This window comes from Neolamprologus multifasciatus, chromosome 4, assembly GCF_963576455.1.
Source record: "Neolamprologus multifasciatus chromosome 4, fNeoMul1.2, whole genome shotgun sequence".
Taxonomy (NCBI): Eukaryota; Metazoa; Chordata; class Actinopteri; order Cichliformes; family Cichlidae; genus Neolamprologus; species Neolamprologus multifasciatus.
Window position 1 is genome coordinate 21,266,387 of NC_140442.1, and position 21,402 is coordinate 21,287,788.

The 21,402-nt window shown below is 38.5% G+C and overlaps 2 protein-coding genes across 5 annotated transcripts in view; both read left to right on the forward strand.

Annotated features, from left to right (window-relative positions):
• ciita (class II, major histocompatibility complex, transactivator) overlaps window positions 1-21,402 on the forward strand; it is a 154,189-nt gene that overhangs the window by 45,422 nt on the left and 87,365 nt on the right. The window lies entirely within an intron of this gene.
• clec16a (C-type lectin domain containing 16A) overlaps window positions 1-21,402 on the forward strand; it is a 55,297-nt gene that overhangs the window by 20,596 nt on the left and 13,299 nt on the right. For 3 of the 4 annotated variants that reach the window (XM_085158141.1, XM_085158143.1, XM_085158144.1), the window contains exons 10-19: window positions 956-1,256; window positions 2,424-2,535; window positions 2,675-2,775; window positions 4,745-4,864; window positions 5,209-5,318; window positions 8,030-8,078; window positions 11,539-11,585; window positions 11,722-11,850; window positions 12,322-12,442; window positions 19,811-19,962. In XM_085158141.1, the coding sequence (XP_085014267.1) occupies window positions 956-1,256; window positions 2,424-2,535; window positions 2,675-2,775; window positions 4,745-4,864; window positions 5,209-5,318; window positions 8,030-8,078; window positions 11,539-11,585; window positions 11,722-11,850; window positions 12,322-12,442; window positions 19,811-19,962 (1,242 nt within the window). The remainder of the gene's footprint in view (window positions 1-955; window positions 1,257-2,423; window positions 2,536-2,674; window positions 2,776-4,744; window positions 4,865-5,208; window positions 5,319-8,029; window positions 8,079-11,538; window positions 11,586-11,721; window positions 11,851-12,321; window positions 12,443-19,810; window positions 19,963-21,402) is intronic. The other variant, XM_085158142.1, reaches the window with a different exon arrangement.

Sequence of the window (21,402 nt, forward strand, 5' to 3'; positions counted from 1 at the left end):
ACAGAAAATGTTACATTTTTGTGATTTTATATCGTTATCGGACGATAGATGTTTTATATCGGGATATGAGATTTTGGTCATATCGCACAGCATTACCTGCAAGGCTTTCTCTTTGTGCACCTCTGGGCTGCTTTCTGTGCGTCTACTGTTTTAGATGGAAGTCCTGTTGTGAACACAAGTGCAAGTGTTCAGAGTCAAATTTCTGTATTGCAGAAGTTTGAAGTCTACATACTTGACATGCATATCAGCAGTCATCATTGCTGGGTCTCTAGCTTAGAACCCAGAGAGCAAACAGCAGCTTTGAGCATACGAGTCAAGAATTTATGAGTCTAAAGATGTTCGGTCAGGTGAGGAGTGCAGTTGGGAACATTTTCACCAGCTCACACGGTTATTCATAGAGTCAGACTGCTGACTCGGAGTAATAACTACTGACTACTCTGATATCCTGAAGCATCTGAAAGAAATGACTCAAACTTTGTTACAAGCCATCAAAACATTTTACCCCAATCGCATTGCATTTAAAGTGCAAGAATTTTTAAGCTGCACCAATGGAATCTTCTTTCAACACCAGCCGTGGTCCTCTGATTTGAGCTTGAGTTTCTTTTTCTTCTCCAAAAGGAAACTTGAGGCTCTCTGTTTTGAAACAGTGGAGAAGTTCAGGCTTGCATTGCAGATACACATGTGAAACTTGTCAGAACTGGACTTCCACAGGTTGTTTTAAAAATAGCATCAGCACTGAAAACAGCCTAGAGGTGCACAGTGAGACAACCTTAAAAATTTGATCGACCACAAATCAGAACATCAGGAATTCCTTTGGCTTTTTGCAGCTCGTACATTTGTGATGTTATGTTTAAAGCAGTTTTCAAGGTTATGGTTATGTGTTGTTGACTAAAATAATAACTGAGTGATTCCTTTTCTCCTCATGCCTCTGTCCTGTTTTGCTTCTATCCATCAGGCAAGTGCGGGAGGTATGCGCCGCTTCATCAAGCCTCCGGAGTCTCTGGAGCGCTCACTGGAGCTGTCCCGCCATCGTGGCCGCAAAAGAACACAGAAGAGGCCAAACTACAAGAACCTGGGCGAGGAGGAAGATGATGAAAGGGCTGGGGGCGGAAGCAGCAGTGCAGGAGGAGGACTAGAAGAGGGCTGGGATGATGACAGTGGCAGAGGAGGAGAGAGGGAAAAGGGAAAAGGTACAGAGGGAATAGGAGCAGGTGGGAGTTCTAAGGGAAGCAGAGCGAGTGGTGAGACGGCGGAAGGTGAGTGTGTGTCTCGTTGGACACAGCAGTACAGGACTGTGTTTGTGAGTGTTTCTTCACCGCCATAAATCCAATGTGGTCTCCCATGCACTCTGATTATCCTCAAGAGAAAAGAGAGAGAACTCTTTAAAGAAAGAACACCTGACATTTTTCACTGGAAATGTGGTGGCTTTGCTGCTTTTCATTTGCAGAAAGAAGTAAATGCTTAAATGTGATCTCCATGCTTTTGCAGCTGTGTTTAAATTTATATTATACAACCTCATCTTTTTTTTCCAGGAAATAAAAGATTCCTGGCAAAAGTAACAAGAGTAAAAAACAGGCAACGCTGCACAATCAGAACAGAAACCCTCTCTTTAGCTTGTTTTAAGATGAGGACTCCCTCTTTTTGCTGCATCCTCTTCTTGGCACCATTTAATTTCCCCATGATTATCATGGCTACCACTGATCTTGTGCTGAGCACAATCCACGTAGCAGTATCGGTTCCCACAGCAATACACCATCCATCCTGTGCTCCTCATCTCTCCGCCTGTCTCTCACTCCTGCTCTCTCTCTCTCTCTGTGTGTGTGTGTGTGTGTGTGTGTGTGTGTGTGTGTGTGTGTGTGTATTAAAATGTGACCATTTCACGCATCTGAAATGATTCATTTTTTATGCTTTGACTTATACTGAGGCATTAACAGCTTCAACCTTTTTTTTCTTTACTCATTTTTTTAAAAGCACAAATGTGGTCATGGGCTGCAGGGGAAGATGGTTTCAGAATGACATGAGTACCATTTAGGATGGAACAAAGACACCTACCACTGTTAACAGACTGATAAAACAAGTGATAAAATTACCAACATTTTAAAGAATAAGTTTAAAAATAGATCTGTTTTTCTTCATAATAGATTTAAATATTCCTTTGTCTATTGATGTGTTACTATTAATTAGTAATTTTAACCTGCTTGCTCTAAATACTGTGAGGAACACATGTGAGGTTTCCTGGCAGCTTTAGTACGTTTTAAGACCTTCACACGGTCCATACGTTTTAGAACCTCTTTGTTTCGTGTCTGTAAGTGTGCTAAATTTGTGATGTGAATGTGAATGATACTCTGTGAGGTAGGTGGTTCTCCAAATATGTGGAGATTTATGTAGTAAGTATGTATCTCGTGGTGTGTGTATCTGTGCAGAGATAGAAATGGTGGTGATGGAGAAGTGTAAGGTGCCAGAGCTGACAGAGCAGAACATCACTGATGAGGAGAAGACAGCTGCAGCTACTCGCACACACACACAGAGGAGCAGGTACATGCGCGCACACACAAACATACGTGAGCGCAGTGCGATGTAAACCTCATCTAAAAGTCTAAAGAATTGAAAATGGGAAAGACAGAATTGTTAACTGAAGCTGTTCTCTTTATTGTCTATTTCTCGCTCCCTGCAGGCCGTTCTTAGACATGGTGTACAGTGCCCTTGACTGCACCAGTGACGACTACCACACGCTGTTTGTCCTCTGCCTGCTTTACGCGGTCTCACACAGCAAAGGTAAGCAAAAGCTCACTGTTAACATCATCTGTCCACAGCACTTCCAAGGAGGTTTTGTCATACCCAGATATTCCTTTGCAGGCTTGTGATGTTTACTTTGTAATAAGATGGTTTTTATCTTGCTCTATAGGTTCTAGGAGTCATAATTTAACTCTCTACAATTGTTGTCATCCGGTAATTCTTAATGAAATTAATTAAAGACTGACATTCTTAGATTTCACATTGTATGAAAAAACCCTTTCCATGTAACTTTTATCACTTCTACAGAATCTACAGCTGCATAGTTTCTTATTTAGAGCCTCTTAATCACCTCCCTTCTCATCTCCTCCTGCCTGGCATAAACCTTTTGACATGTAATAATAAGGCTTTTGTCTCTCTATTTAAGTAAATTAATATGAAGTAACAAAGAAAATTATTGACATCTGTTTGCTCCAAGGGCTGTATGATTGTTCTCTTTAAAATACATGTAGATTCATTTGTTTGTATACAGCAAATGGTAAATGAACTGGTTCTTATATAGTGCTTTTCTACTCTACCTGAGCACTCAGTGTTACACAGCACTGTGCAAAGGTCTTGGAAATAGGTGCAGTGATTTATTGAAACATGTGAAGGCATACAAGGAAATGCAGTACATGAAGCAAAAAGTTTGTGTTGTAACCAGCTTGAGAGTCAGTGTCTGGTATGTCCACTGTTATTCTTCATCGCAGCCTGAACTTTCTCAGGCAACTTTCTTCTGATTTCTTTAAGTAGTCTTTAGGAATACTTCTCCAGGTTTCTTGAAGGACATTCAGAGCTCTTCTTTAGATATTGGCTGCCTTTTGTTTGTTTTTTTTTGTCAAGGTAATCTCACACTGCTTCAGTAATGTTGACGTCTGGGGAGGCCAATCCATGACTGATAGTGATCCACTGTGTGTATTTCTATCCAGATATGCTTTCACTGCATTGGCAGTGTGTTTGGGATCGATGTTAGGTGGAAAAATCTATACTTTTAGTATTGCATGGTGGATCAAAATCCATAAATTTTGACCAGATTTGCAACACCAGTTGGAAAAATGACACTTCAAACTAGAACTGAGTCTCCACACTGTTTTACAGATGGCTGCAAACCTTTGTACCTCTCTCCTGAAGACCTCTGTAGATCCTGACAACAATTTGAACCAGAAATTTAAAATTTGCATTCATCACTCCATCAGACCTGTTGCCATGGATTTCTGGTCCAGTTCTTTTGTAATTTAGCATACTTCAGTCTTTTCAGCATTTCTCCTTATGAATGGCTTCTTGACAAGTCACCTTTCCACTGAGACTATTTCATATAAGGATTCAGTTTTATTTCATAAAACATGCAGTTTCTTCTCTTGTAGAATAGAATTAAATGCCTTTTCACTATACAGATGTCCCCCACTTCTTCAGTTTCTTCACAGTTTTTAAGAACACACTCCACATTTTTGGTAAACAGGTCTTTAGGAATCAGCGTCTTGGTGCAAAAATACTCTTTACTGCCTGTCAAACTGTTATCTTTTCATTCAGCTAAATACATGGGATTAAATGATGTGTTTCTGCAACGGGCTGCTAGTAACGAAGTGCCTAAAGATACAATTTAAAATTGGTTCTTTGCTAGTTTGTCTGTTATTTGTGGACACAGCAGTGGTTTATCTCGTGAGTTAGGTTCCTTTATTATGATTACACCTCAGTTTTGACTTCATAAATAATTTTAGGTTCTAAGTAATGTCTGTGTCATCCTTCAGCTCAAAAAACCTAAATGAGGTGGAGTGGTGTCGCAGCTGTTTAGGAAGTAAAACTCTACGGCTTACAGTGATTTGCCTTCCATCTGTGCTGCTGATGAACCAATTAAACATATTACATACGTTAGATTCCCAGAATAAAGACGAGTCAAGATGACAGCCTTAATGATCGTGGCTCAGAATTAGCATTTTCTTTTACTTTGTTTTTCTGTTTAATTTGTTTGTAGGTATCAACCTTGATCTTCTGGAGCGTCTGCAGTTGCCAGTTCCAGACCAGGAGAGGAGTTCTTACAGCGTGGTCCTCGTAGAAAGACTTATTAGAGTTATGAGCCAAGCTGCATTGCCAGGTAACGCACACACACTTCCACATTTGGTGTGGTGTTTCATACCTTTAAAAAAGAAAAAAAGTACCTTCTTTTTTTCTTTTCTTTTGATGTTCATTTTATTTGCATATTGCTAAGCTGAACATATAGTGTATGCACTGGCACACTGAGCAAAAACATTTGTTACGAGAATTTCTAACCCAGCAAATGCAAATGAGGTAGAAATTTTAGCTGTTAAAGCTCACAAACCATGTATAGACATTTTGCATGATATGATGCATGTGATGCATTTCTTAGATTTTTGACCTAACAGGAAACAATGTGTTATATTTGATACTTATTTATGCATTTCTCTTACTTGTGTGCAGATGGTAAAGTGCGTCTAGCTACCCTCGAGCTGAGCTGCCTTTTGTTAAAGCAGTCTGTTTTGTCTGGGAGCAACTGTATTATCAAAGACATTCATCTGGCCTGCCTGGAGGTACAGCACACCCAAGCATGCTCCCGTGACATTTCAACAGTCCTGTTAGCAGACTTTATGACTCTCACAAACTGCTTGAGGGAACACGGGACCTCAGCAGGAAGTGAAATGCTGAAAATTGTGTCATCCATAGGAGTGAAACAACCCTTTTCCATGTAATTGTGTCACTTCTGTAGAATTCACAACTGCAAGGCTTCTTGGTTAGAGCCACTTAGTGACTGATGATATTTTTACAGACCTCCCATCTGCCCCCTGTTTAAACACTGACATCCATTTTTTTCTGCAGCCCACACTGTTTTACATATCTGGGTTTTGTTTTTTTGTGATTATCCTTCAGGGAAGTTATATTTCCTTTTCTGTCACTTCATGGTAATACTCCCTTTGTTTTTTGCTTTTTTGCACGCACATAAAGTTCTAGGAAGAAATTGCACAGCTGTCAATGAGTTCCTTTTCCTTTTACAAAATTCACAATTTTAAACTGAAACCTTATCTTGGTCATTTTAAAAGCTTTTATTTATCGCAGCGGGTTTGGTGAAACTAACTGTTTTTTTGGTATCGGTTAAACATCACTTGGGGGGTTTCTGCTTGGAGAATTTCCCACCTCTGACACAGTTTAATAGTAATGAAGACACACTTTTTTTCTTTTGGGGGGGGGGGGGGGGGGGTCCAGGCTGTTTAAGCTTAAATGGTTATGTTGACGATTTAAGTGCTCATTATGAGCATTATTAGCCAAACAAGCAGGCTTTGGACTGCTATAAACTCTCACTTTCCAAGACTGGCTTTCCTGTTAAATTTGTACAAAAGATTATCCTTTATACGGGCATTTTGGGCATCAGCTCACAGGAGCACAGCAACCCTACCACATGCTGCACGTCAAGCCTCCTGTTTGCTTAATTTAGGTCTAACGGCTAATATCACACAGATGGTGATCTGACCATGGCTATAATTCATCCTACCCTAATTCAGGGTCTAAGGGGAGCTGGAGCCTATCCCTGGACAAGTCCCCAGTCTGTTGCAGGGCTAACACATAGAGAGAGACATCCATTCACATTCACACCTACAGTCTATTTAGGATTATTAATTTACCAAACACTATGCTTGTCTTTAGACTTTGAGAGGAATCCAGAGAGGATTCTTGCAGGAGAGAAACCACACAGAAAGACTTCAGATTAGATTCAAACTTAGGACCTTTTTGCTGTGAGCTGGCAGTGCTAACTGCTGCACCGCCATATGGCCCATATAATCTAAAACTTACATTTTAAACTCATTGGAAGAGCTTATAATCATCCATAATCAACCATTTTACTAACTTTCAGATCATTACTTTCATCACAGCAGCATTTAAAATGCACACAAGCATTGACGTTACAGTTGAATTACTAGAGGTGAGAATCACCATACATCCCACGATATGATATTATCAAAATACTTAACGCATGATACGATATTATTGCAATTTTTAAAAATATTTTGCGATATTCAGATTCTGTACATAAAGGTAAACTTTATCAATATTCATTTTATCTAATAACAAAGTCTTGCACTCAGTCTTTCTCTCATTTCAGTTTTATTGTTGACAAACTGAACGGTTTGTATTACAGTCTAGTCCAACTTAACTGAATGCAACCATCTGGTACAGTTATAGCTATTTTGAACTATGAAATTTGTGAAAACTATGCAGCCCCTTCAGCAACTGAAGAATTTGAAAGTAAATTAAAACAAAATATAATTTTACATTAAATAAAAAAGTTTGAAACTTAATTAAAATAATACATGTCTTAAATGAAAATAAGTAAACTGTCATGTTTATTGCTGCCATAAAAAAAGTTAAACACATTTGGACAGTGAAGGAATGTCAGGATTCTTGCTCAGAAAAAGGAAGTCAGAGCATGTTCCAGTCCACAAAAACTTTTTTTGTAGCAAAATATCGATTTCTGCTGTCCTTGTATCGATACATTATTAGCAAACAAAATATCACAATACTACACAGTATCGATTTTTTTCCCCACCCCTATGAATTACACTTACAGATTCCTGTGAATGTAATTCACTAGTGGGTTTTTTTTAAGTATTGTTGACATGTCTGTCTTTCTCAGGAGCAGCAGTCAGTAACACAGTTTTTGCCTTTACAAGTAAAGTAAGCTGCTGGATAAGTGGTGCTCACTGAGACTATATCTTATCAATGTCCATAGAACAACTTATCTGGAAAATTCCATTGCAGATTTGACATTTTATTATACTGCGTTATTTTCCAGTAATGGCAATAGCAGAATTATTTAGAGGAATTGAGCCATGTTATGGGAAATACACTTATTGGCTTTGAAAAATTTGATATGAGGTATGATAGGTCTTTCTGTTACCAGCTAGCTGAGAGACAATAAATAGTTAGATGAAGAGGGGGAAAAGAAAAAAAAGATTTGCAATTTGTTTTTTAGTGTTTTTGTGCAGATGAAACCACAGATATCTGACACAGATACGGACTTGAGCTTCTAGTAGAGGAAAAACTGCTTTCGGTTGAAGCACAAAATATAATGCAAATCCTTTACAGTTTTATCTCACCCTGTACCCTCCACTGTTATCTGTACTGTGCTTTTTGCATGCTACATGTTTATTTGTGAGTCTTTGTATGTGTTTGTGAGTCTGTCTGTGTGTGTGCGTGTGTGTGTGAGATACCCGAATGACTGTTCAGACTGTCATGTTTGTGCTTGCAGGGTGCCAGAGAGGAGAGTCTGCATTTACTGCGACAGTTCTACAAGGCGAGTACATAATAACACAGATTCACTCATTCATATGCTAACCTACAAAAATAAGAGCCTTGCTTTTATATCTCACCTGCCCCCACATTGAATTGTATATCAGCATGAAAAAAGTGTAAAGAACTTGCACGGCGATTAACATTGACATTAGCGTTAAACATTTAAGTGTTTAATGTTGCAAGGAGAGATTTTTGGCACTCGTACAATGTAAAGTTTGCTGTTCTACCAGACAGACAAGGATAATTTACAAGGAGTCTAAATAGGAAGTTTAAAAAAAAGTCTGGTTTTAAATCCAGTCCTTCTTGAATAGTCTCTGAACTGAAGTTCAATCAGCACCTGCCGGTAAATTCTGGTTTGTCTGACAGTGAAACTTTACAAATGAAACTAAAACCTTCTGGAGATAAGACTTTATTGTAGGTGCATGAGACACTGACAATAACTGGAGCCATTTCTCTGAAGGTACTGTATAGGAGACAAAACTGAAAGTGTTTTCCATACCCTATATGTCATAGTTGCATGCTTAAATAGCTGGTAGCTGGCTTTCTGTTTCATTTTGATAATTTGAATATCAGTTTTGGCATCAGTCATGATTCTGTTATTTGCGACATTTGGGAAATCGTTGAAGAGAAGTGACTGAAAATAATACCAAAAAATGTTTAAATCTGGTGACTAAACAAAGGAAAACCACTCAGAAATGTTTAATGCTGGTTTTTTGTTCATTTGGAGGTTTTGCCTTCACAGAGAAAAAATTTATTGGTGCAATTACAAGATCAGAGTGGAAATTTTTATGGTTCTGTGAGTTTGAACAGGGTTTTCTGATGAACCACAAAAAAACAAACCAAAAGAAAAACAAAATTGTAGTTAAATATTCAGAAACTTTAACATGTCCAGTGGACATAGACAAATTTGAAGAGATTAATTTATTTGGACAAGAGGATATTTGATCATCTTTAAAACAGTGCTATATAAAATTTAGTGTATTAAACAAAAACAAAAGGGGGAAGCCATTTGTTCAAAGAGCAAAAACTTCAGCAGTGATATAATATTCTTCTGGAGGAAAAATGAGTACACCATTGGCCTTAGAAACTGGAAACTCAGACCACTTTATTAATGACATAGTCTTTCATTTGAAATGTGATTTAGGTTTTCTCTCATATGGCCTTCCTGTTTGTACTTCCCCCCACAGCTTTTCAGTGAGATTCTGATTTTGTGTGTTTACTGCCCTAAGGCATTGTAAAAAAGAGGAATAAATCATTTTCGTGACTGGTTGCTAGTAACAAAGCGCCTAAAGATAAATATTAAAATTGGTTCTTCATGTGGACACAACACCTGGGGCATAGCTTGAGTTAGGTGTTTGTTTTATTCTTGAATGATTCATTGGTCCGTGTTAAGTGGTTAATCAAAAAAAGATTCTGAAAATGATCAGATACTGACTTTGAAAGACCTTTTAGAAAGTCTGCAGTGCTCAAGGCACATAATATGAGTAAATAAAAACTGACCAGAAAACTGTGCGCTTGGACACAAAAAGTAAAGAACAAACAGTCAGCTCAAGAGTTTTCCACACTTTCATTTGCAATCATAGACACTTGGTAAATAAAGCTGAAGCAATAAAATCAGTTAAGCTGGCAGTATACTGATAATCTATTATCAATATTCCATGGATCACACTACGGTTTTGACTTGAAAATCAATTTTAGGTCCGTTTAAGTCATGTCTGTGTCATCCTTCAGCTAAAAAAAAGTAACCGAAAATAACACATTTGAGTGTTTTGCTTTCTGTCTGTGCTGCTAATTAACCAAGTTAATGCTAAGTATGTTAAAAGACAATACCTTCAACCTACACAGGTCTTTGTGTTTTTACCCTTCAGCTGTTAAAGGCTGGTAGGCTATTGTTGTCACCCCGCTGGATGAGCCGACGTGGACACCCACTTTTGTGAATGTGATAAATCAAGAATGAGACGACTGATTTTGAAATTGATACCATCGGTGCATCTACTTAAAATCAAAGTCAGAGGTCAAGTCTTCTGACAGTCTTGAAATGCAGTAACTCCAGAAGGATTTTCACATTTATACCATTCATGTGTCTACTAAGAGACTGATTGGTAGCACTGGCACCTGCCAGTATTTTTATTTTTTGTGGCAAGCACAGGAAGTTTAATTTAATACAATTACTAATTTATATTATATAATACCACATCATATTATATAATACTTTTATATAATTTAATATAATTGCCATTGCCATTTAGATCTGACCTTTACTTGATTTCTTTTTGAGAAATTCATCGGTTGTTTGGCTAATGTGTTTTGGATCATTATTCAGCTGAAAAGTCTGCTTCTGTTTGAACATCACTTTCAGATCAATGATCTTAAATCTTAGAGCTTTCTGTATCGATCTAGAAGGTCGGTAGTTGATCTTTCGGCTCCTTCAGTCTGCATGTCAAAGTGTCTTTGGGCAAGATACTGAACCCAGAGTTGCCCCTGATGTATCCACTGGAGTGTGCCTGTGTGAATGTTAGGTTAAAAAGACTTGGGCATAGGAAAAAAGCACTGTCTGTCCATGTCTCTGTTTATAGTGCATTATGCCAAAAGACCTGCCTTTCAGTTGTTTGACAAATTGTTCTTTTTGGGCAGGAAACAGCTTGCTTTCTACAAAGTGAGGGTTTTTTTTAGTGCATATTAATTTCAGTTTTTAAAATCTCAATTTATTTTGATTATATCACTGTTAATATACACTGTTTGAAAGAGAATCAGGTGATGGTGTGTTTGAACACGTCGGAAAAGTCACCAGTTCTTTTCTACGTCTGAATGTACTTTACACTGAAGAAGAACACCTTGTTCTTATTAAACTGTCATAGGCAGGTAATGCACATGTGTCAAAAGGTAAAGGTGTCAAAAAGAAACCGAAACCATATCAAGTGTCTCAAAAAAGATCCTCGTGAACTCTGTAGACCATAAACATGTGTCTGTGTCTTGTTTCTTTCTGGCCTGGATATCCTGTTTAATATTACACCTTAATTTTTTTGATGGGAATTGACAGATCAGATGGACGTGTGCCCTGTGCTCCTAATAGCATGTTTATTATGACAGGGCATGCATAAGCATGTTATATTAGCTTGGGAACAGTACTTTCTGTTTCTTGTGTGCAACAGTAGAAGAATGTCATTACACTGTTGAAACCTTATCTACCTTATCTTGGTCAGTTGACCGTGGACCCAAATAAACCAAGCACAGGATTATATATAAAAGTGTTACTTAACATGTATCTATGGGAAAATGTGCACTTGCATATGCTGTTTGTTTGTTTTTCACACTCTGCATGCACAGACTTGCACCCACAAAAAAAAAATCCCCAGAAAGCCTTTCACCCAAAATGGTTTTCTTTAATACTGAATGTATTTATTTTCTGCCCCTGTTTTCTCTTGTTTTTAAACTTCTTTTCAATGTCACTGTCAACACAGGGAGAAGAAATCTTTCTGGACATGTTTGAGGACGAATACAGGAGCATGACGGTGGGTTAGCCTTCGTTTAATATTTGCTTTGCTCCCCTCCCTGTTCAAAATGAAACATCAGCCCGACTTTGCAAGCACATTCTCTTTCTGCTATTAGGTCTGGGTGTTCTCATACAATGTCGTCTCTATGTTGCAGAGTAAGCCACTGAATGTGGAGTATCTAATGATGGATGCCTCAATACTGCTGCCACCCACTGGCACTCCTCTGACCGGTATTGACTTTGTAAAGAGACTTCCTTGTGGAGACGTGGAGAAGACACGCAGGGTGCGTCCGCTCACACACACAAGCTCAGTGACAGTTTCCTGGAGAAATCTATTGTTGTAGCTCATGCTGGCTGTTCTTGGTACACTTCCAGAAATCTTAGTCCTCACAAATGAGAAGCAGACAGGCAAAAGAAAATCCACTCACACACCCAAGTTCAGTGGACATACACAGACAATCAGGACTTGTAGTTGAGTTTTTCTTGAAGGGTTGTGGCACATCAAAGCAAACCAGTGAAATAATTTTCACTTAGAAGAATTTTAGAAAAGGTTTGGAGGTTTTTTTGTGATCAAAGGTTTGCATCCGTCATCTAAAAAAACTCTTATTAGGATTTTTAGAGGAGCACTGTTGGGTGTTTATTCTTATCCTGTGTTTAAAACTGCCAGTTTTAGACAGAAGGTTTATTGTAGCATGCAATTTCTCTGTATGTGTTTGTGCCTGTTTGTTTATGAGTGGGCCTTCTCATCTCTTCAGGCGATTCGGGTTTTCTTCATGTTGCGGTCCTTATCACTTCAGCTTCAAGGAGAACCCGAGACACAGCTCCCTCTGACCAGACCTGAAGATCTGATCAAGACAGACGATGTCTTAGACCTCAGTAAGACACACACAGAGACACAAAGGCATACTCATTGTACACTGTGTAATACCAGACCACAAGCTACAGCTGCTGTGCAGATTTATTCCCATGCTTACAACAGGATAAAAGAATAACGACACGAGATTGTCACATTTCTTCTCTCACCCTCTTTCTCTCACTCATGCTCTTCACCCAGTAGGTAACAGCACAGATGCAACACACTACTGTGGGTAAATGCACATACAAGCACTCGCAACCACAGCAACACAGAGACGAGCTTGAGGAACAATCACAAACACCTGTGCACAGAGGTTCATCTTACACAGAGATAACCTGAACCGTCTTCTCATATTGTGCACAGGTGTGTAGTTGTTACATGCAGACGTAATAGAAACTTACACGTGGTTAGCTCTGCTCTGCTGTTGAGGATCGCAAGTATAACTGCAGAGTAATGCGAGCGAGAGTGATGACAGTGTCTCACGCGGCAAATGTTCAAACTGTGCAAATCCATACTTAAGCATTTCTTGTGTACGTGTTTCTGTATGCATCTGTGGCTCTTTTTTTTTTTTTTTTTTTTTTTTTTTGCAAGGTTTTCCGAGTACAGGTGTCAACCTCATAGCAAACCACTTCTCGATGCAAGTCCGCTTTCTACCAACAACAACATAAGTGTGTGTGCGTGTGCACATGCAGCAGCATTAAAAACATTGCATTTCAAGAAATGGAGTATTGCAGAATCTATATTCTTTAGCTGGTACAGGTTTTGTATCTAAACAGAATATGAAAACCAAACATCTGAAAACAGTTCGAGAGAGACTAAGCGCACCTTTAGAGAAGTAACAATCTGCACAGTCACAACAACAGCTTGCAGTATAAACACGTCATGAAATCTTTATGAAGATTAGAGTTATTCCAAAAGCAATACACAGATTTGCTAAACACTAAATCATCAGCATAGCTTCTTAAGCAGCATGTGCAAAAGCCATTAATACTTTTAATGTTAGAAAAGGCCAAATGACACAATACTGTTTCTGAGCCAGGACAAAGGCAAATCCATTTCTTATCATTAAACCAATATCAGTTGCATGCAGTTGCCATGTCTTTATTAGAAACCCTTACAAATTAACACATTCCAGTAAAGACGCCAGACTGAAACTCCCTAAACCATACAGAAAGGATAAAATGAGTCAGTAAAAGCAGACTTTACTACAATCATAGCAGCAAAATTATATAAAGGGCAAGCATAACATAATAAATGTATTTAAAAACTTGATATAAATATTTGCTTGATTTCTTTCCATCCTTTTTATATTTTTGTTCATCAATAAGTTGTTTTTTATTTTTATTTTGTTTATGTAGTCATGTGTATCCCCACCTTAGTTCCCCAAACATGAGCATTTCTGCATATCTGCTCTATTATGCAAATTATGGGGCTTTTATTCAGGTTGTCTGTCACAGAGTCGGCTTTACTGCTGTCGTTGATTAATACAATCAAGACGTCTTATTATTGGTAATGATAATTTTCTGATATTGCACAGGCGTGTATTTGGTTTTTTTACATTGTGTTTCTTAATCGCCTTAAAAAGATAGTACCAATAAAATCGACTTCTTAGAATTACCACAGAAAGGGAGAGGGCTTAATAAATTCCACCAGGGTTGTTACCTTAGTATTGGTGAGCTGCGGCCTTTATAGTTTTATCATTTCATCTGTTGAGTCAGCTGCACTGTCGGTGCTTGGAAACCACGTTGATGTAAACCTGTGGCCTTATGGATGGAACAAACCAGTGTCTCAGCAATTTGTCTTTTTTTTCTCTTTGTTTTTTTTAACTTGCTTTCAGTCAGTGTCACAGTTGTGCTGCAGTTGGCTTATGTTAAGTGATCTCTTTGTCTTGTGATTGTGTGAACAAGCTATAAGTGAAAGATGTCTCTTCACGCTCTCTTTTGGGAAGCCGGGCTGATGCCTCAAACATACTTGTGACAAATAGATGGCAATACAGCTATTGAAACCAAATGGCTCCCTTTAGCTTTTGCTTTCAAGTCTAATTCAGTGGTTGAAACCACGAATGTTTTGATGATTCCAAATGCCAGTCAAGAGTCTGTGGCAGATTAAGGTAAAGATAGCCTTTAACAGAGCCTTGATCATATTTGACTTGACTTGACAGGTTTGACTTGATTTCCAGTAGTTTTATGCCTCTTGATTTTCTGTCATATATCTTACTCTAGTATGGTTTAAAATATTTTCCTGTGTTTGCTTTGTCTTTAAAGCAAGGTGGTTGACTAAGAACACAACTTCTCAGAGTAATAATGCAGGGTGGAGGGTTTTTCCTGTATACGGGGGATTTAAACCTGCCACCTTCCACCCACAAAATTCTTTTTCTGACCATTAGGCGGCCTCCGCCTCCATTCACAACATTTTTTTTTACTAACTCTTAAATTACACTGCATATATGTATTTTAGTATATATATTCTCTGGAGGAATAAATCTGTGGTTGCATAGTCACACACACAGTGGAAGTGTGACATTTTCATTCATGAACATTGCCTAAAATGTAGAGTGTGTGGGTTGGATCCTTTATGTTTTCTTAATTTGCCCCCTAAGGGCTGACAAACTTTATTATATTGAACAATGGATAATGGAGGAAAAAAGCTTCCTGATTGGGCCACATTTTTGGTGAATTTCAAAGCACACCCTGTGTTGCAGAGTGGGAGAGTATATAATTGTGCTTTATTGTGAGGCCACAAATATTCAGTTGCGTGTGCATGGAGTTGTTTTAACCTTGATAAATATCTGCACTCTACTATTGCCTTTAGAGTTCACGTGGGCTGTGTTTACATGGAGCTTAATGTTTATTATCCCTGTAAAGGTCCACACAGTAAAAATCCTTCTTATCACCTCAGCCATAAGAAATAAGACCAAACCCTTTGAAAGTTAAAGTGAACAATGTTCAGTTGCATTCACAATTCATTTTTCGTGCTTCTCCGGTTTCCAGAAACCAGCGTCGAGTCTAAACTGGTCCTCCACGGAGGACCCTTTTCAGTACAAACTTTTCAAGTTTGCTGGAGAACATGTCATGTAGGTGTATTGATTTCGTAACCCTAACCAACGTAGAAAAAAATGAGTAAAACAAATTATTATACGTTTATGTAACTCAGAACTGATGATATATGTTGATATTTATTTGGAAATGTGACCAGCTGTTGCTTGTGGGTAAGACGGCCTGTAACGAAACTGGAGTCACATGTTTTGCATTTTTCTCTTCTCACCTTGGTGAATAGGGGTATTGTTCATGCAGCCTACAGCCAACTGGGAACACTTAAAAGCTGAAGAGAATACTGAAGTTAGGCAGCCATATGCTGTTTGATTTTGTTTAGAGTTTTTTTGTTTTTTTTGGCTGAACATCTCAAGTCATATCTTGCTTTTTTGCCCAACGTGTTTCATTCTAATTACCTCAAAATCTGAATCAAAAAAGTAGGACAAGAACTGCTTTTGTGAAGACCTTTCTTCTTCTGGACTAGTAGATCAAAGGTTCAAGTCTTTCATAGAAAAGTCCTTCTCTGCCAGTTGTCTGTGTTAATAAAAGTAATTTCAGTCTGATTAAGTTCAGTGATAAATGAATGGAGTCGACTTGTTTTCTTTTAAATGTCCTGCATGTTTTCAGCCCCTTTGACCAGGCAGGCTTTCCACTAGAAATTAGGTAGGCATGGGGGCTGGCACGGTTTTTCCCCCCGTTTATTCTGGGGATTGAGTGTGCAGAACTTCCCCTAGTTTCTCTGACCATTTGGTTGTCGGCATCCCTTGTGTTACCATCGAAAATTGATGACTGTATCTCCAGCTGTAGGTACTTTCACTGCTCACTGTTTCAGTAGGAACTGTTGAGTTCTTGGCAATCCCCATTGATCTTTAAATAGGCCGCATGTATGAATGAATGTGCAACAAAAGCTTGCTGGCCCTGTGTAAGAAGCATATTGTTGTTAAATACCTAAATTTAAAGCCACTAGTTTTCTCAGATATGTGAATCTGAGTTGCTTTAAGTTCATAGGATTAGTCATGTTGCACTGTAAAAGTAGATTGGTCAGAATACTTGAGAATTCAAATTAAGGAATAAAAATGAAACATAAATATCATCAAGTGGAAGGGATGTGTGAGAGACTGCAAGAGAAATTCCTCATGGGGGTTGTACGTCAGTCTAATGTTACTGGTTTACATTTAGAGTCAGTCGAGGTGGGTAATAATTAGATCAAAACCAGTGGTGTCACATCAGATCATCAGTTCGGTATTTCGTGTTTACTTTACAGTAGGTTTTGTGGTAAACTGAAATGAAGAACTGGACATGTGGGCTTATTGTGTCTTGATGTGTTTTCCAGGCGTGGGAGCAGAGCTTCTTCACTGTCCTTTAAAGCACTCTGTGTGTTTTGACTGTGTGTGTTTGTGTGCGTCAACTCACTGCCACTGCCTGCCCATTAAATCCGAGGTCATTTAAAAGCTTTATATATAATGGAATAACACGGTAACAGCTTTCTTCTGGCCATGAAACTGCTTGTCAGTCAGATGTCTGATTTAAAATGGGGTACTGAGTGCAGTGCTAAATAAATTTCTAGTTTTAAAGTGCTTTTAATAAAGGGCAGAGGTGCTCCGAAAGTGCTGGACAAGTTACCACAATACAAATGATACTTGTAGGGAAGCCCTCTTCCTTACACTGAGTATAAAAAGGGCCATAATTCCTAAACACTTCATGCAATGCTTTTGTTAAACTCCTTAAATTAAAGATGCAAGTCTGGACTTAAATTGCATCTTGATTAATTCAGTTAACATTCAGTGTGGTGGTATACAGGGACAAAATTACAAAAAAAAATTCCTCTTATCCAAATACTTAAGGACCTAGACATTATGCAATATGCGTTTAATAATACATATGAAATATTATAACTATTGCTATTGCTAAATATTGTACGCTGTCTGGTACAGTTTCTGGAAACACCTTTTTATTTTTTAAGTGGCCAAACTGTCTTGTTTTAAATGTCCTCCATATTTTAAAACCTTTTCACCCGGCAAGCTTTCCAAAAGAAATTAGGTAGGCGTGGGGGGTGGCACGGTTATTTCCCACTACTCTGGGGACTGAACTCTGGTGAATAAACAGTCACATGCATGTGGTGTGTGGACTACTTGGGGTGTTCACCTCAGTCCCCGAGAGCCTCATTACCTCTTGGAAAAGTTTTCCCATGGTAATCCAACTGCTTTTGGCTATGATATTACTATGACTGTATTTAAATACTTGGATTACTGACATTAGATCTCACCTGCCTCGATACCTGTCCAACAATTATTGTCATGTGCTTTGCTACTGCGTTGCATTGTGTAATCGTGTCCAGTTGGCATGTCCAGTACTGCAATGTTCTCACTTTTCGCGAGAACATTGAGCACGTGCTCTACTGAGCATGAAAAGACTTCCTGAACACCTGCGATCAGCTAAAACTTAGCGAGTTTATTATTTGAAGTGGCTTATCAATAAATCATGTCTGTATCCTCCTCTTAAACTTTTGTTTGATTATATTTCTAGTGGGTAGCTTCCCATGCACATTGCAGAGTAAAGCAGCTGTCCTGGGGCCATAACAAACAGGACTGGGTCCTCTCACAGTGTTTGACATTGCATCTACCAAGGTTGTAGTGGAAACAACCTGGACTGGTGGTGACAATCGCATCTATAGTAAACACTAGCGTGGCAGATGTAAATAACTAGACGTCTTTGAACATGGAAACAAGTCTAGTCGAGGTTGCTTTTTGCTTGTGATTTTCATCAAAGTTTAATTTATATCATAACCTATATACATATGTTTGTAATTTTTTTAAATGTTTGTTTTCCTCTTTCTATCCTGCTGTAAGGCCCTCCAGTGCTACACAAATACATTTGACATGAGTCAGTACATACCAAGATTTGAGACATGACAAATGTTTGATCTGTCTCTACAGACATGTCATGACTAGGGATGGGTATCGTTTAGGTTTTATCCGATACCAGTACCAAACCGGTACTTTTGAAACGGTTCCGGTGCTTAAACGGTGCTCGAACCGGTGCTTAAAGAATGGAGAACACACACTTTGTCCTAAAACCTCTCATGTTTAGCTGTTTTTTTGTAAAAAGATAACAATGTTAGCCTTTTCTGCAGCTATAGGGGATTTATGGCATCACTCTTGGCTGGAAGCAGTGCTTAATCAATGGGAAAAAAACACAAACTTTGTCTAAAAACCTCTCATGTTTAGCTGTTTGTGTTGCACTAATTAGCTGATATCTGTGTTTGCAGGATTTAATCTGCGTGAAGGTCATTTTCCCAAGCTTGCTGCTCTTATCTGATACCATAGACATGGTCCTTCCCTTTATAGCTGTTTTCCACTTTTTCTTTGGTCATTTTAGCCTTTTTGGCCAGTGTGAAGGGAGTATCTGCCATCAAACAAGAAGACAGCCGCATGTAACTACGACGGTGTTTGCTAGTTTACCTTACATGCATTAATTTAATAACGTGGTTAGCCTACTCAACGTAAATTACACACGAACAACATTAAGCTACTCGCCCAGAGAAGAACGGCTGCTGCTGCCATCATCATCCGTCATCATTTCTGCTACACTGGCAGGGCTAGGGGCCAGGACTCTACTCTTCGGGTTCTTGGGGGATGTTACTCTGGGTCCGATAACAGGCAACACACCCGCAGTAGATGCGCACGGTGTGAGGTCTCGCAGCAAGCTATCAAATACGGCGCATTTCTCGGCTTTAAAAAAAAAACGCTATGCGTCGCCAGGTGTTTCATCAGATTCGAGGTGTTACCTCCTTTGCACAGTATCACCTTAAAGCACTTGTTGCAGGCTGCTGAGTTTGCATCTTTTGCTGTGAAGTACAGCCAGACTTTTGACCGCTTTGCCTTGGGCATTTTTAATCTGTAGCTCTGCTCTAAAAGAACGTACGTATCTGGGCCCGCCTACTGCGCTTGCAAAGGTAAAATGATTGGCTAGAATTCAAAGTGTATGACATCTCAGGAAAAAAAAGCACCGAAATGTGCGCTGCTTTTCGGTCTGGTTACTACCATTTATGTCAGAACCGGTGCCATCATGGCACCGGATACCAGTACCCATCCCTAGTCATGACATTGACTGGTGTGTGTGAAACGCCTCAGAGCTAACTTGAAACACTTTGGCAGAAGTAAATAGTCCTTTATTTAATAATATACATATTATTAATACGCTGTTTTGGGCTCAAACTACAAATGCCATATTAAATATGTTGTAAACAGTTTAAAAATGGATTACATTTTTTATATATGTTTTAAAAAAAAAGATCTAAAAAAAACATTAAAAAAAAAAAAACATTGATGTTTATGTTTGTGATCCCTTTTTCAGATAACAGTGACCTGATAGCCTGTATGGTGGTCAGTAAAGATGGGGGACAGGCCCAGAGATTCCTCGCTGTAGATGTGTACCAGATGAGTCTGGTGGAACCAGAAAGCAAACGCCTTGGATGGGGTGTCGTCAAATTTGCCGGCCTCTTGCAAGTAAGAAAAAAAAGTGTACGCGTTTGTTGTTTTGTTTTTTCAGTTGAAATTAAATGTTGAGTGAAAACAATGAATTCTTTTCTGTAATATCGTACTCATTACTTACTCGCTCTTGTTCATATTGATTTATCTCTTTTTTGTTCTCCAGTGTAATTCTGTTCTTTTGTTCTCTAGCACAGGATGTTTCGTATTGTTGTCTTGTTGCGTTCTCATTACTCAGGCATTTTCTTTGTATACTCAGTTCATTGTGTCCTTTTTACAGAAGACATGTAAAGCTCTTAGTGTTGCCTTGAGGGTTTGTGCAGTTGCAGTTCACCTGTTTCAGTGAAAATGCTTAGTCATGCTGAGTAAGAATTTTGTTCCGCGTACTATTGCCAGGAGGTAACTCTTCAGCAGCTGAAGTGAAAGACTCGTATACGCTTCCTGTCCTCTGAAAATAACCATAATTCCAATTACAAAGAAACCGTGTCCTAAAGAAAATAGTGATTTTATACTAGTGGCTTTAACTTGTCATGAAATGTTTTGAAGCATTTAGTAAAATGAGAATGCTAAACTCAATGTACAGTTTGCTTGCAGGCATGAAAGGAACACAGATGACGCAAGCACCAGCATGACTCAGCTTATTCGTTACACCTGGAAATTCCCAAGGCTTATGCCCGTATATTGTCTGTTGATTGTTTTAGCATGCTGCAGCCTCACGTGCTTTAACAGAAAGCACAGAAAGAGTCAAATACCTGTCTCACCTCTTATTATTTAATTTTTTTTATCCTTTTTAACAGGTAAAAGTTTTACGGTTAATAGTACGCTCTCCATCTTCAAATCCATCAGCACTGGCGTATACCTGAGGGCTGTGTTAGCTCACCTACTATACTTTATAGATGGCACGATACCACTTTTTAATGTCCAATACCGATTTGGATATCTGCCGATACCGATATGAATCCGATATAGTGTATTTTGTAATCAATAAAACTATTTTTTATAAATATCTTGCTGCATTTTGTATAAGTTCATACTCAAGTTTTAAAAAACAAGAGACTGAAGCTATTCTGTTATACCTGTATGCAAAAAATGCACTCCACCCAAATCATTTTATAGTTCAGCAACATTGATCAGTCTAATAAAGTTAAACCTGCTCCATCCTCCCTATTCTGGTATTTTAAAGAGTACTTAGAAGAAATTTTAAGCAACCTAACTAATAGGGTTGCAAACCCTAAATATGTCATAGTTCAGCAACATTGATCAGTCTAATAAATTTAAACCTCCCTATTCATCCTCCCTATTCTGGTATTTTAAAGAGTACTTACCTACCTAACTAATAGGGTTGCAAACTCCCAGCAAAAATATTAGGGAACCAATATGTTGTTATTTGTCTCTCAGAAACAGTTCATAACTTCCCTTCAACTCATTCATGTCACCTAAAAGGTAAACCTGTTTCTC